At 44.8% G+C, this 16,109-nt stretch overlaps 1 protein-coding gene and 1 non-coding gene across 2 annotated transcripts; both read right to left on the bottom strand.

Moving 5' to 3' along the window:
• Window positions 1-926: 926 nt before the first annotated feature.
• RNF114 (ring finger protein 114) lies at window positions 927-14,507 on the bottom strand. Its single transcript, XM_065892900.1, has 6 exons — window positions 14,354-14,507; window positions 10,136-10,286; window positions 7,922-8,028; window positions 7,488-7,602; window positions 1,853-1,960; window positions 927-1,133 (listed from the first exon to the last, which is right to left on the bottom strand). The coding sequence occupies exons 1-6, from the start codon at window positions 14,491-14,493 to the stop codon at window positions 1,068-1,070; spliced, it is 687 nt and encodes a 228-aa protein (XP_065748972.1). The 5' UTR covers window positions 14,494-14,507; the 3' UTR covers window positions 927-1,067.
• On the bottom strand, window positions 3,369-3,503 carry LOC136135818 (small nucleolar RNA SNORA70). The gene has a single exon (XR_010656652.1). It is a non-coding gene; the product is annotated as a small nucleolar RNA SNORA70 (small nucleolar RNA).
• Window positions 14,508-16,109: the final 1,602 nt, after the last annotated feature.

Here is a 16,109-nt window from a genome sequence, read left to right as displayed (position 1 = left end):
CCCCAACCCCTCCGCTTTAGAAGGCAGGTCTTCACACACCGACTTACGTGTTGAAACCAGTTTTATAAGGAAACCATTCGTGATAGAAAAGCAACACACAGTTTAATCTAAATTACCAAATAAAAGAACTAGTATCCACTGGAGCCCCCAAACTTCTTATTCATTTGAGGACTCCTTTTTGTGCTTCAAGGACAGGAACATAAGCAGGCTCCTCAGTAGAGAAGCAAACATAACCAAGTCACCGGAAAATACTTCATTAGTTTGAAAATCAGAACCAAAAAGCTATGGCCCTCCCACCTCACTTAGCTGACCCTCCTCCCCACTTATGGATAAATGGAGTTTAACTTTCCTAAGCCAGGAACACTTACTTTCACTAAAAATATGTGGTTACACCTTTATCCTAAAAAGGCACCATGCAGGCATTTAAGATTGAACCAGTTAATCCTAAGGGTGTGCAGGAATGGTAGGAAAATATCACTAAGCAAAACTTCCAGCACCAGACCATGTTAAGTCCAGAACATTCACGCCAACAGGACGTGTGAAATGTTTCCCATGAGGTAACTCCAGCTTCTGGCAGCTGCTGCCAAGGACCAACTGACAGGAACTTGCACAGCACAGAAGGAGCTCCATCACTGATCAGATGCATTATTGCCAGAGCTCACACACCCCGGAGACAAGGAGAGGAGACGCTTGTCTCATCTGCGCTATTCATGACTCAGAAAAGGTCCTGGCTGGCTCAGAGGACCTGAGAGGTCAACATCGAACATGAGGCTCAAATGTGAAACAAGGACAGGTGGAGAAGCTGGGTTCCCTTCCAAAAAGGAGGCAGAAGCTGCAGGACGTGGCTGAGGAGCAAGACCAGACATGTGACAAGCAGGGTAAACAGTAGGGGAAAAGACCAAAGGAAAGGAGGGCTCTGATCTGGGGACCTGTTCCCCGTCGGAAGTGACCCTGTCCTAATACCACGGCTCACTTCCAGGTCTGCTGTACATTTAGGTGGAGGAGTCACACGTTTCCCGTGGAACATGTAATGGAAGCTCTGGAACACGAGCCCCAGCAGAGCCTGCTCACTGGTCGATGATGGAGCGCTGCAGCACCTGGTTCATCATGTCCTCCTCATCCACGTCGTAATCCTACGGGCAAAAAAGACGCTCGGCCTCAGCCAACTGTGCGCAGCTGCAAGAGCTCCCTTTCAGCTGGAGAAGCAGGGCATGTGAGCGGTGGCTCTGGAGGGGCCAGCTCCACAGTCCGCGATGCCGGCTGCATGACTCCGGGAAAGTGCTTGATCTCTCTGTGCCTTGGCTGCCTCATCCTGACGATGACCATGATGACGGCTCCCTCAGACGGAAGGGTGGGGACCAGAGAGCACCTGAGTGAAGCCTGGCACAGACCAAGCATTCAGACCTGGAGCGTTCTGAAGTAAAAGCAGCCTTTTTGATTCAATGAGGCAAAGCTATCTATTTGGGAATTGCAGCTGGCGTTGCTGGCTGCATTACCTGAGTCACACACCGCCCAGCTTGCAATTCCTTAGCAGAATCACTTCCATTACTTGCCTGGTTCCCGTGGGCACCTGAGCTTAAGCATCCTAAACCAGGTTCCATAACAGGTAGAAACCACACACTGAAGTGGACAAAAGTTTTGGAAAACATAAAATAAAAGCAAGCTTACTATATCTCAGTCTAGATGACTGGCCAGTTCATCTCCTTAAATACCACACAGCTGTCATTCCAGGAAGCCCATCACATCAGTGACAAAACTCACCAAGGGGGCCCACAGTTCTCCAGGTAAGAGAAGGGAGGGAGCTGTGCCACCCCCCGGGGGAAGGAGTTAAGAGCACAGGCTCCAGACTCACCACGAAAGTGTCGTAAGAAAACTGGTGCCGGCGCTGGATGTGCTCTATGAAGTTGGCGCTGCGGTAGTTAGGGTCTCCCCAGGGCATCGAGGCACATATCGGGCAAACCTTTCAATAAAGAAGCATGGTATCAGGTGCTGGATGTCTGAGCTGACATTAGCCCTCTGTGGCCTGTGTCCGGCCACCTTTCTTCCAGGACAGCTTTCCTGACCACCAGTCCAGGGCCTGGTCACATCTTCAAGTGCACATTCACATCCCAGAAGACACTGTCAGTCTCCCACTCGACTCAAAAGGCTTAGGCCATGATACCACCCATTTCTGATCCCCTGCTGAGGTGAGAACACTGTGTCAGCCTAGAAGGAGCCTAGACTACGACCTTCGAACCCAGCACACAAAATGATCTAAAAGCACAAAGAAAACCAAGGAAATGACAGATGAGCGACATCCCAAGGAAGTAAAACACAGCCTTAAGTGCTATTTTTATAAAGTAAATGCTCAGATGAGGGGGCTCAGGCTAAAGAGCCTTCATACAAGAGGTTGATTTGGGCTTTGAAGAGCGGGAGGTATTTGGAAAGACAAAGAGTACATGGCAACAAGCCAATCAGTCTGGCTAGAATGGAAAATTCACCGCGAGGGGCAGAAAGGAGTTGGAGGGGGGGATAAGCAGGCATAAGTGGTCTGGCTTGCCAACGGAAACCCACCATCTACAAGGAAGATATGTGACAAAGGGGGCTGACATAAGATAAATATGAAATGGTGAAGGAGCTAGGCAGGCGGCTGGCGCTGTGGAGGAGAGCATGATCAGAACCAGAGTCTGGGGAGGAGGAGGCTTCCAAAGGGGAGGGCTGAAACACTGACATTTAAGGAGTTCTGCAGAAGGAGAGGGGCAGAACAGAGGACCAAGGGCTGAAGGACGTGAGGCTTCAACAGAGACAAAATAATCAGAGGGATTTCAAGAAGCCAAAGGAGGGGGAAAAAAAGGACAAAAAATTAGGCTGCAGTACCAGATACCACAGAGTAGTTTAGCAATATCTATCAAAATTATGAGTGTACTTAACCTTTGACCAAATTAATCCATATCTAAGACTTTATTACTATTCTTTTTTTGTTAGGAAGTGGGATTCACTGATGGGCCTCAGTGAGGAAGGGACAGGGCCAAGGTCTCATGAGTGTCTCTGTCCAGGAGCCACGATTAGTGATGTATTTGACCCCAGAGCTATCTGGGATGAGCCACTTCTCAGCCACCATGTCTTCAGATTCATCCGCATTAAACTTAGTAAATCCCCACTCCTTGGAGATGCAGATTTCCTGGTGGCCAGGGCGCCTGAACTTGGCCCTGCACAGGGCCTCAATCACATGCTCCTCGTTCTGCAGCTTGGTGTGGATGGGCATGATGACTTCGCCAAGGGAAGACTCTGGCTACTGTGCCCAAGGGCCTTCCCAAGGCACCCTGTATACCTGTCTGGAGCCTAGACTGGGGACGGCCTGAGGCCAGACACGGATGTCCACTGGAAAGGGCTGTCTCCAAGGTCCCTTAGGGCAACCCGTACAGGCAACAGGCTGCATACACTACCAAGGAGGCTGCTCTCTGCAGCCATTGCACACCGGGCCCCCATGGAGAAAAGAGCACGGTCGGCTTAACTGGCTGCAGGCTAAGACTTTATTTTTCAGACATACGTAAATACAGGCAAAGGTATGTTAAAATCTATGACAGCCTTTACAAATGTACTATGAAAAACTTCAGAACTATAGGAAAGTAGATAATAGTTTGATAAACCATCCCTTATCCCCAACACCTAGATTTAAGTTTGGCATACTTACTTCAGCAAAAAATGAAGCATTTAAAAATAGGACACAACAATTCACCCTTAACTGTTTCAGAACAGTCCTAAAAATATGTGTTTCCCTTTACAAGTACAGTACTATTTATAACCTCACCCAACGATCAATTTTTTTTAGTAGCATTTAATATCCAGTCTTTAATCAAATTTTCTGATACCGTCTGGAAGTAACCTTGACGTTTATCAATAAGGGACCAGTTAAATCATGGTACAGACAAGTAATGGAAAACTGAGAAGCTCATTAAAAAAGAATCAGATCTACATGTACTGATGTGGACAGATGTCAACAACACTGGTTACAGTGTGTAGAAATGCGCTGTCACTTGCATCCAAAGGGGGACAAAAAAGGAGAACGCACATGAATCATACATTTGAAAGCTAGAAATGTCACTGGATGACATAACTGTATTTTCCACACACACAGTTGAGCACTACTCAGAGGCCAATGAGCACCCGACAGAGGTGTCTCTGATGCTGTTAAGAGAGAACTGGTTTAGGAGCCAGGACACTGGGTTCCAGTACTGGTTCTGCACTAACCAGCTTCACAATGTGGGCAATCCACTTAGCGTGGGTGGTACGCTGGTTTCTTATTCACTTCCAGAAATGAGTGCAGGGGAGACAGTGGTAGGAAATGAATTTGAGTAGCTCTATCATTTGATTTAACATCCGTTTTAGTTTTCATAATTACTAAAATAGTTGAGCTTATCTGGCTAACTTTAAAATGGAAAATGGGTAGTGGGAGCAGGTGGTGGTGTTTGTGTGTCTGTGTCTAAGCTCATTTGCTCTTGCAATTAGTAATTAGTTATTAAGAACCATAACTGAAACATCTTGAAGCAGCAGCTGAAAACCTGGCTTTGGGGTGTTTTTCATAGAACATATCATGCTTAGTGCAGACAAAGAATGTGTACTGAGCAGCTATTCTGGAATCATAGGGAAAGAAAGTGTCTGGCCTCAGGCCGTCCTCAGTCTAGGCTCCAGACAGGTATACAGGGTGCCTTGGGAAGGCCCTCGGGCACAGTAGCCAGAGTCTTCCCTTGGCGAAGTCATCATGCCCATCCACACCAAGCTGCAGAACGAGGAGCATGTGATTGAGGCCCTGTGCAGGGCCAAGTTCAGGCGCCCTGGCCGCCAGGAAATCTGCATCTCCAAGGAGTGGGGATTTACTAAGTTTAATGCAGATGAATCTGAAGACATGGCGGCTGAGAAGTGGCTCATCCCAGATGGCTCTGGGGTGTGATGACCATTCCAGATTGGCATCTGCCTCAGAAACCTCAACACTCATCTATGTAATAAAGATACAGATCTCAGAAGGATGGGTATTAGTATCAAATGATGAGGCTGTTTATTTCTGAGAGAAAATAATCAGTTCTTTGTGACTGATCTCATGCAAGGTCGGCAGGCATGGTGTGGTGTTCTACTTTTACACTGAGTTTACTTCTATTATACAAAAATGACAAGTGGTAATATAATGCATTTCTCACATCCGAACATAAACTAAACTGCAAGAATATAAAAAATACTTGAATAACTGATGATACAGAGGGAACCAGGAGTCTAGGGGAAGGGGCCACAGTCCACTTCTTATTACAAGGAACTGACTACATACAAAGAAACAAATTTTAAAAATTGCAGCGAGGTGAGAGAAAACAAGGACTTAAGAAGACCAGCTGGGTCCATGGAGAATGTGATGCCAGCAGTGGACGCTGGACTCTAAAGGTATAAAGGAGAATACGGAAGAGACAGCAGCAGCTGACAAACCAAAGCCTGAAGGAAAAGAGAAACTGCAGGCTATATAGAGAAAACAGTGGATCAAATATTCCTCCCACCAATTAGACAGGGAAGATTGGGCATGTCTGAAGGAAAGCAAGTGTTAGGAGCGGGTAGAGAGAAAAGCTGAAGGTGACAGGAGAGACATGGTGGGGAGAGGAAGCCTCAGGGGCAGGGCAAGGCCCTAGTCTCAGTCCTCTGCCTGGATCTGAGGATGTGGGCAGAGAAGAGGCAGACTTGCAAAGGAGCATTTTCCTCAGCACGAGGGAATGATAAGGACACAGAAGGGGGGGTGCACACTCAAGTGTTCACAGGAACCTGGCGGGAAAGGCAAACAAGCAAAGCAGGATGTCTGTGAGCCATCCCATCTAGAGGGGCCAGCACTACTCAGAGCCAGGCAACTCTTGCCGGAACTTCTCATTTCTCAAATGTGGAGTATCAAGATTGAGAAATCTGCTAATTTTTAAAGTTTGGGGAAATGAAAATGGGTATGGGTCAGACACGCTGCCAGTCTGTGACCTCAGAGATAGATCAGAGAGCTCCTGAGACAGAACAAACAGAGAAGAAAGGAACACACACCTGGTACTTGGAACTTAGTGAAAAGAAGGACTCACCATTATCTGTGGAAAAGATGGGGATAGTTCATGCCAGGAACTTAATGAAAAGAGAGTGCCCAGAACAGCCACCAGACAGTGTGTATGTGTGCCTAGCGGCAATAGGGCCTGGCTGAAAACAGGGTGCTCGCTGGGCCAAGCCAGCCCAGTTCCCTAGTTTGGGGAGTTGGGAAAAGCAGAGAGAGAGGGGGTTCATCTGTGGAATCTGTCACAGCACAACATTAAGAGTCCAGGGAGCCCAGTGTAAAAAGTAGCTGTACTGACCAGAATTTGGACTTGGCAAGGAGTTCAATAGAGAAGATTCAAGGTATTCTCAAACAGACCAGCTGAATCTTAAGATTTAAGACAGAAAAACACCGAGTGCCATCAGGCCTAATTCTACTAGCAAAAACTCATGCAAATTCTCAAGTCTGTACACCATCTTTTACAGCAGTGGAGCTGAAGATCTGCTCATAAAACTAGCTACATAGTTCAACAGAAGCAGCGTGAGATAAATTGGAAAACAAAACTATAGAGAAAGTTGTATTAAGACCTAGTCTGTCAATCACATTAAGAGGGAAGGGTAACACTGCTGAGATGGACCAAATTCAAACTTTTTTTTTTTAAAGAAAACTACATGTCAGCCTTGATATATAAATTAAATATCAAAGGACTGATAAGCACTTTCCTAATAATTTCATCTACATTCTCTTTCCCCACAACTATGAAGAAGCTACTCAAATGGCAGCTTTATGCAGACACCAGGGGATCCAAGTTAACATTACCAACAATGGGAACAACAAACATCACACGACCCGCCTGATGTATACCCGGAAGATGTAGCATCCCTGCTCGTGATCATGAAGAAACAGACAAACCCAAATTGAAGGACATTCTACAAAACAACTGGCCTGTCCTCTTTAAAAATGTCAAGGTCATGAAAGACAAAGAAAAACTGAGGACTAAAGAGACATGACACCTAAATATAACACACAGATCCAGGATTTTGGGGCCAGGGGAGATTGCTATTAAGGACACTACAATTGTTAAAATTTAAACATGAATCCCAAAGTAGGTATTAGATTGTATCAATGTTACAATTCCTGAATGTGAAAATCAAACTCACAAAAAAATGTGGTTTTCCAAGAAGACATTTACTTCTTCTTAGGAGATATGTGCTGAAGTATTTAGGGACAAAGGGTCATGATATCTGTAACTTACTCTCAAATGGTTAGCATAAAATATGTATATAGAGTATAGTTAAGCAAATATGGTAAAATCTTATTAATCTGTGACTCTAGGTAAAGGGTACATAGAGTTCATTTAACTAACCCTGTAATTTTTCTGTTAAGTTTGACTTTTTTTCCTCATAAAAATTCAAAAAACAACAAAAACCCACATAACAAAACAAAAAACTCAAAGAGTTACTCTTACCACAGATTTGGTGTCCGTGCTATGCAACAACCTGCAGTGTTCTACAAGTCCTTCTTGATCAAAATTCTTCTCGGGACAGTAAGGACAAGGGAAAGTATAACGGTTTGGGACATTTCTGGAAGATGAAAGGCAGGAAAAAAGAAGAAACCTCTCTGTGAGTAACTTTCCACATAATTTCAATCACTGTTCCCTCCCAAAAGGAGCAAAGTTCACTCAATGTGTCATGACAGAGGTTCTGATGATCACTTATGCATCAGGTCAAATGACTGAAAATAACAGATCAGCTAATATTTGAAGCGAACATGAGAGTCCTTCTCCACACCCATCCCTAAACAAAACCTTACATCAGCTTTAGCCAGCATAACAATTATACCGCCACTTTCCAAAACTCATGAAGAAAGACGTCCACCTAAGAGAGTGACAGAGTCATTTACCTTGGCTGAAGGGACACATCCTTGGTGGTGGCCTTCACACCTTCCATGATGTAATTCTGGTATTTGGAACAGGTAGCCACATGTGCACGGATCTTGGATAGGAAGAACTTAAGTAGGAAGAATCAGAGCCCACAAGTTAGTCAGGAACTTGTACCCAGTCCAACACAGTCCCAAAGTGAAGGCAAGATGAAAACTAGACCTATATCGCCCTGGAAAACAATCTCACCAGACTTCTGGCTATGCTGATGGGACTGAAACTCTGACTGTTGCAGGGTTTCTGTTAATACCAAGGCTGATGTTTTACGTGACCAAACGAGGCTATCTGCCTCCACTCTAAAATCACTCGCAGAGAGGTCTGCTTTATTCATGATATGCTCTCTGCTCACAGAGGCACTCCAAACCCAGTGAAGTTTTTAAAGTTTTCCACACTAGCACTTAAACTAATCTCCTTACGCAAGCCAAGAACCACATTCCATTATAAGTGCGGCAAAGAAAAGTGATGATTTACGTAAAAGGGATAAAGGCTAGTAATCCTAGTTAAACAATTATATCCTATCACCAGATTGTGATAAATGATCTTACAAAAAAAACCCAGAATCTGAATTCTATTTCTCTAATAAAATCTAGTCTTTGCAAGATGGAAAGAGAAAAGAAAACCCACAGAAGAGTGCTTCATCGCAGGTGATCTAAAAAGAAAGAAAAAGTGTAAGGAATGAAGAAAGAGGAGGTAAAGGGAAGATAAACATTTCTGGAGATATAATACAATACAATCACTAATCTTTAAAATGAAGAAAATCAAAAGCATACAGAAATTTTAAAAAACTCATCATGCATACATAAAGAAAGATGAAGGTAACAGGAAACTTTATTTCAGTATCTTGAGTTTCTAAATCAAAAGAAACTACAAGGAAAAATATGTTTCAGTATTTGAGCTCTGGCTTACCATGATACTTCTTTCTGTCTTACCTCCAGCTAAAGAACTTGACCTCAAGCTGTCTATCAAAGAGCTCCCAATTAAAAGGGACGGGAAAGAGCCCTACTCAGAACTGCAGCCACTGTGTACCCCTAGTGCTAAATCACTCTGAAAGGAAAGAAATGGTAAGGTATATCCATTTTATGGCTATCCATATTAAGGTGTTAAAGTAATGAAACTAAAATGCGAGGATGTCAAATAAGTCATTAAGTAAAAAAAAGTTTTCAAAAGTGAAAAGAACTTGTAGAAATATATATTATAGTATGATCCTATTTTGTAGAAATCTCACACTTGTGTTTGTCAATGGGCAGAAAAATATCTTGCAGCCTTCTAAATTGAAGCATTTTTAAAGAGGTCATCTCTGGAGTGGGGAACAAGCCTACATTAGTTTATATTTTTGTGTTGTCTGGAATTAATAAAATCATAATGATTTAAAAACCAATAATGCTGTGTATATCTCTTTGAAAATAAAATGTTGTAACCTGTGCAGTTACAACAGATGTTAAGATAAATATTCTTGACTCTAATATGGTCACACAAAAGAGTATGGATGCATTTCAAATGTTAGATATTGCTATTATAATCAAATGACTTCATATGACTTCAAATGACCTTTGCACTACAATTCCTCCTTGCCAAGTGCTAAAAAGTTGAACAAGTTTTATATCTTTAGTAATATACATTATAAAATTTCCCCTCAGGACTTCCCTGGTGTTCCAGTGGTTAAGACTCCGTGCTTCCACTGCAGGGGGCGCGGGTTCCATCCCCGGGGTTGGGAAACTAAGATCCTGCATGCCAGGTGTTATGGCCCAAAAAAAAAAAAAAAAAAAAAAAAAAATTTTCCCCTCAAACTCATTGCAGCAGGTAACTTTGAGTCACTGACTTTATTTTATATTTTAAAAAATTAAGAAATATCATTCATTATATTCTAATTAAAACTGTGTATGCTGCTTTGGGAAAATGGGTCTTTTGCAGGAAAAAACTGGGACAACTGATTTCTATGGCTTTCAAAGCTAAACTATGTAATATACTAAACCAATTCTTAAAGGAAAAAAACCCCCACCACAACCAATTAAGGTTACCAAAATGCAAACAGCACAGCCACTGCCACAGATAACCAGCATGCACACGTGCTGTTAGTCACTTAGTCACGCTCTAACTTCAGAAACGACGTGGCAACAGATCTACATTTTACCCATCTTATAGAAAGACACTGACTCTTCCGTTTTACTTCCACATACATTTTTACGGCAGCCATGGCAAGAAGTCTCTGTGCTCTCAATCTGCCGCTCGAGCTCCACGGCTCGGACGCCAGGTGCCAGAGTGCTGCGACACACCCCACAGACAGGCTTCTTCGGCTTCAGACATTCCTGCAGGCATGCAGAGCAAAAGCTAGAACAAGACATACAGAGAACCTGCGTCATGCATCGTGGAGACAAGACAACAAAAATGGATAAACTTTTAAAATGACATCAATGAATAAAAAACAACTTGCTCCCTGCTCTTGATTCAAATACTGAGTCCTTCTGGGCAAGAAAAAGCGGGGGAGGGTGTTCCTTGCAACGAACACACAGGTCCAGCAACAGAAATAAATGCAAACTCGCATGACATGGCAGAAGGTGCTACGGCACAGTCTTCAGACCTTAGCCCCTGCCGCTGAGGGATCTTGGCGGGATCTCCTGAATTTCAGTTTCTCCTCTGTGAAGTGGAGATTGTAGTACCTACTTCTAGGATTGCTGGGAGGATGGATTATGCATAGCAGACTCTTACTACAGTGTCTAGCACATATGAAATGCACCACAAACAGACGCGGCTATCATTAGAGGTGAATGCAAAGCACTATGGAAACACAAAGTCAAGAGCAACAGTTGTGACCCAAGAAGGACAGAGCTGGTAAAACTTCAGAGGCAGCATCCACGAAAGAGCCTTAAAAGAAAGAGTTCAGTGGTACAGGAGGGGAAGAATATTCCAGGCCCTTAGACTTTTATTTCCTCAGATGCATCGTGAGTGTTTAACACCTTTCCTCATAAGCAGTAGGGAGCCAGGTGTTTAAAACAAGGTAGCAACCAGACCAAATTCAAGTTTTAGAAAAATAACTCTGGCGTTATCATGGACAATAGAGTTGCCGGTTTAAAAAATTTTTTAGATGAGGAAAGGCAGAAAAGACTTGATGTAGAAGCCAAACAGATGGCCAAAGGCAAGAAACCATGAGGCAATAAAGAATTCAGGAAATGATTCAGGGGTAGAATCAGTAGGACTTGGTAATTTACTGAATTTGGAAAAGAAAAGAAGTCAAAGATGACCAACTTTCTGTCTGAAGCCTAGACAGGCGGTGATACTCAGATATGGTACAGAGAAGGAAGGAATAATAAAGCATGAAAATACCCTGGCTACATACTCAACCTGACAGACAAGATAACAAAATCTGCCAGGAAGAACTCAGGACATATAATCAAAGGTAATCTGTGCATCTGACCATTTTTTACTGTCTCTAAAAATTTCTTCCTTTTTGTTATTTAGCTAGATGTTAAATGCTGCTAGACAAAATTCTAAACCAGGATGGGAGAAAGTGAGGGGGTCTAATGATTCACAACCGAGGGCACAGTGGTGAACTAAACAAAATCCCTGTCATCATGATGCTTATATTCCAGAGTAGGGGAAAACACAAGTGTTAACTCCAGATAGTGATTAAATCTATGAAGGAAATAAAACAAGGCAAAGAGATCAGCTGCGGGGGAAGGGGGTCATAGAAAGCTTCTTTAAAGGGGTAACAGTTGAGCTGAGACCTAAAATTATGAGGAGAGCCGCAAAGACGTGGATGAAAAGAGTTCCACAGAGACGACACCAAGTGCAAAGCGGGAACCAAAAGGTAGAAAGGAAGGTCTCTGAGGCCATGACGTGGTAGACCATGGGGAGAGGATAAGCGATGAGGTTAAAGAGGCAGATGGGGGCTTATGGCCATCACTTGTTTTTACCTCTTCTCAAAGGCAGATCAATAGAGTACCCAAGAGAGCACAGAAGATCCCAGAGAGCATAATGAAATCAAACCCAGCTTGTAGATAAAAGCGGCTCAAAGCCTCCCTTCAAGCATACACCAAGATTCAGCTCAGAGATCAATATTCACAAGCCACTCTGTGCCCGAGTCATACCCGATGAACAAGCCTGCTTTTAAATGGCCCCTGTACCTTGGACTGGCTTTTAGTTTCCATTTCCTATTTATGGGCCTTTTTCTAGTTCAGCCTTCTAGATGCTCCACTTCCTGTTATAAGGCTACTTAGAAAATCCTTCTCTTGGGCACCTAGCCACCTGCCATTCTCCAGCTGTATTCCACTAAGTTGGAGGGGGATGTAAAATTCAAGGCTTGAAATAAAGTTTTATAAAGATCAATGCCCCACGCAGCCGGAGCTGCAGTGCTGCTCACTTCCAAGCACAAAAGTTAGCAAAAATCAACCAGGCAGAGCAAAAAGCACTTGGCTGGAGCTAAGGGAGACTTGGCTACCCTCACAGAGGTGTAGCCATCTGTCTTTAATCAGCATTGAGCTGATGAACACACGGAGCTAGTATGGTGAGTACAGAAAAGAGCCAAGGTTTGAATCCCAGTACTGCCCCCTGACCTCTGACCTAGGAAAGGTCCATCTGGCTCAAGGAAAACTCAAATTTTGCTTCTCTTCAGGTGGCAAATTGTGCTGGGTCAATCCTCTTTATAAATGTTAATTGTAAATGAAATCCACTGAATTAATCCAAAATTGGGTAAACATAATAATGAGGACTGATCCAAGGAAAAGAGGACTCAACCAGAAAGCTACCCAGGCTCCACTTCAACTTTCACAAAGTTTGCTTCCACCACTAATTTCTTAGTTCATTCGTTCCTTACTTGATCACTCCCCGTCCCCACCCCAGGTTTGATCTCTATAATACCTTCCCACTGCACAATGAGTTTTGACAAAAGTTTGAGCATTATTAGTACTTATTTATTATCAATTCACTGGACTGTGAACTCCGAGGGCAGAATCACCTTGTTTCCTACTGTGCCCCCAAATCTGGCACACAGTGAGCACACAAATATTTTAGCCAGCTGAACATAAGATTGGAAGATGGTTGCTCAGACACTACGCTGGGCACTTGGGACAGAAAGAGGCACAAAACAGACATGATCACTACCCTCGTGATCCCTAAGTTTTGCTCTGTGCAAGGATGGAGAAAGAAGCCCCAGGAAACAAGCAGGGAGGTAATTTAAATGGGGATGGTGACAAGGGAGGTAACTTAAACTGGGACTTGAAGTCTGGAAAGGATCTGGGATAGAGACAGGGGAGGTGCAAATGGGGCAAGAAGAGTTCCAGGCTAATTGAACTGCAAACAGGAACAGCCTGAAGCTAGAAAGAGCTTGGTGCACTTGAAGAAGCAAAAAGCAGTCAGTGTGCCTCAAGAGCCCTTGCCAGGTGCCAACTGTTCTCTGAACTGGCAAACAGACACCTGCAGTCCATCTGGGGAGAGTAGACAATGGTGAACCTGCCCTAAGTGAGCCTCAGTGCCCTCACCTGCAAGATGGCCTCCAACCTTCTTCCCCTGCTGTAGTGCTGCAGAAATAAGAATGCCCATGAGGTCCAGTAGGTGCCTATTGTGCCTACTGACCAACAGAGGGGTCCTAAGACCAATAGCAAGATGATGCCCGTGACGAGCACTGGGGAAGGCCACAGAGGAAACTCCAACTCCCAGTAGCAAGAGGAAGGTAGCCACATTCTCTACAGTTCTTTCAACTTAAGCGTCTGATGTGTGTCTGATGGAGCAAGGCTTAGATTCAAACCCAGCCAACCTCAAAGCACCTACCCCAGAGCCTATACTGGACATTTTCACACACATCTCCTTCAGTCGTCATAAGCAGTCTATTAGCAATATGGAGGCTTTATAATTTCAAATACAATGAAACAAACCTCGTACCCAAGTAGGAATGCTAACAATCCCTATCTGCCAACTCCCCACCTCTTTCACAGTGAAGGGCAGACTGGTCAGATCTACATCAAGACTTCCCTTTTGTTCTTTTGGTCTAGTCCGGCGTTTCCCCAACTGTAGTGAACATTAGCATTACTTGGCACAGCTAGACACATGACGCCATACACAGTGTACTTCAGGGGCCACGTACAGACTATTTAAGGGAAACTGACTCCCCAAGAGCCGACTTTAGACCCTACCAAACCCCCAGCAGGGTGCGACTCCACCATCGCGCGTGGGAAGGAGCCTGGTAGGCTGCCTGTAACACAACAGGCACTCAACAGAAGAGCGGGATACTTGGGAGTAAGCAGGGCGGAAGAGAAGACTACCCCGCCAACTTCCACGGGCCTCCAGGAACTCCATGTCCTCCCGCTCCCTCCTCGAGACCCTCCCTGCCAAGGCCTAGCTCCTCGGCTCCATTTTCCTCCCAGTCAGGCGCCCCCACGACCGGCCCCTGACCCTCCACTTACACGTGTCCACAGGGCACCTGCACCGGCTTCTCGTACACCTCTAGGCACACGGGACATGTGAAGCGGCCCAGGGGGTCGGCCTCCGCCGCCGGCCCTGCCAGCTGCGAACCACCATCACGGTCCGGCAGTTGCGCCGCCATCTTGCCGCCGCTGAGCGCAGAGCAACGGCGGCCGAGAAGCAGGAGCGCGCGGGGGAGGGGCTAGGGCGGGGCTAGGGCGGGGCTTATGAAACGGGCGACGGGCTGGGGGCGTGACTCACGGAACGTGCGTCGGGCTGGGGGCGTGACTTATGGAACACGCGTCGGGCTGGGGGCGGGGCTAGTGGGTGGGCAGCACTTCCTGGCCTCTCTGACGGGAGGGAGGGAGGGAAATCTGGAAAATGTGGAGCCAGATCCAGAGACTGGCTTTGTGGAACAGGCTTTGTGCTCCAGCCACTGCTTCCCAAATTTAAATCGTTATTACTATTACTTAAAATTTACTTATGCACTATTACTGAATCTTTCTCTTCAATCGAGTTGTTCTTTTTTTAAACTTCAGCAAACAAATTTTAAAGGGAGATCTGTTATCACTCCCAAGCTACAAATAGAAAATCAGTACCACATTTCTACAGGACACTGGAAAAATACAATGGAAACAATACAATCTTATAAATTCATGCTGGATACTGTTGCCGCTGAAAAGGGAGATTAAGCATGAGTAGAGAGGTGCTGAAGACAGACTACCACCACACTGAGACTTCCTAGTGAAAGCAGAAGTAATCTCTATCTCCCTTAGAGTCAAACTATTTAAAATTGTGTCCACATGCCTCCTGGCCATGGGGTCCAGCTCCAGCTCTGTATAAGATGGGGAGCCTCGGGTTTGAAGAGAGAGACTAAACCTCAGTCCTGAAAGGAGCAGGCCTAAAACCCAGATGTTTTGAATCTCAACTTTCTCCACTTTTCACTGCACCAAATTGGCTCTTGTATATAGCCCACTTAACAAAAGCTACATCTTTTTAAAAGGCAGGTTCTGCTAACAAGTCTGTTTTCTTAACCAGGAAAGTCAATGATCAATTAAACTCCACCCCGAAAGGCCACAAAGCCCTCACAGTAAGGAGTCTGCACAAGACAAATAAACCACGTTTGCTAAGCCAGATTAATTGAATGCAAATTTGCGCCTCATTTGTCCCATTCTCAGTCCTCTGGGTTGATTTTGCTTGACCTGCTGGCAGCAGGAGGATTATTTTTAGCTTGCCATGTGGGCATCTTTTCACAAACGAATAACCTGGCAGGTAGGCAGCAACCCTAGAGGGCCAATGCTTATGTTTTACCATTTCTTTTTCTTGTTCCTATGCCAGGCACCTGTGCATCTGACCTCTTCCCAGCCAAAAGTGCCCTTTCTCCTCTCCAGGGATGGGGGTGCTTTAGTGGGGGCAGAGGTGTGTTGTGGGTATTTATAAGCCTTTGTGTTGGCTTTGTAGCTGCCACCAGACCCTGTGCTGAGAGCGGGGAGGACGATGAGGGCAGGGGAGTCCCAGACCCGGGCTTCAAATCAACTGAGTGCCTCCAGTTTGGGCTCTTGAAATGAACTTTCCATGAGCTCGTACACTTAGTCACAGAGACAGGAGGACAGGATTGAAATAATACTATATTAATAGTGAACTCTTTGTGTGCTTATTATTCTAAGCACTTTCCATGAATGAATCCTCAGAGCAAGCTGTGACTTAGATTCTACCACTCACATTTTACAACTATGCAAATCGAATCACAGAGAGATT

Source organism: Phocoena phocoena, chromosome 15 (assembly GCF_963924675.1).
Source record: "Phocoena phocoena chromosome 15, mPhoPho1.1, whole genome shotgun sequence".
NCBI classification, from domain to species: Eukaryota; Metazoa; Chordata; class Mammalia; order Artiodactyla; family Phocoenidae; genus Phocoena; species Phocoena phocoena.
The sequence above is the reverse complement of the archived record's forward strand: the minus strand, read 5'-3'. Positions and strand labels throughout refer to the sequence as shown.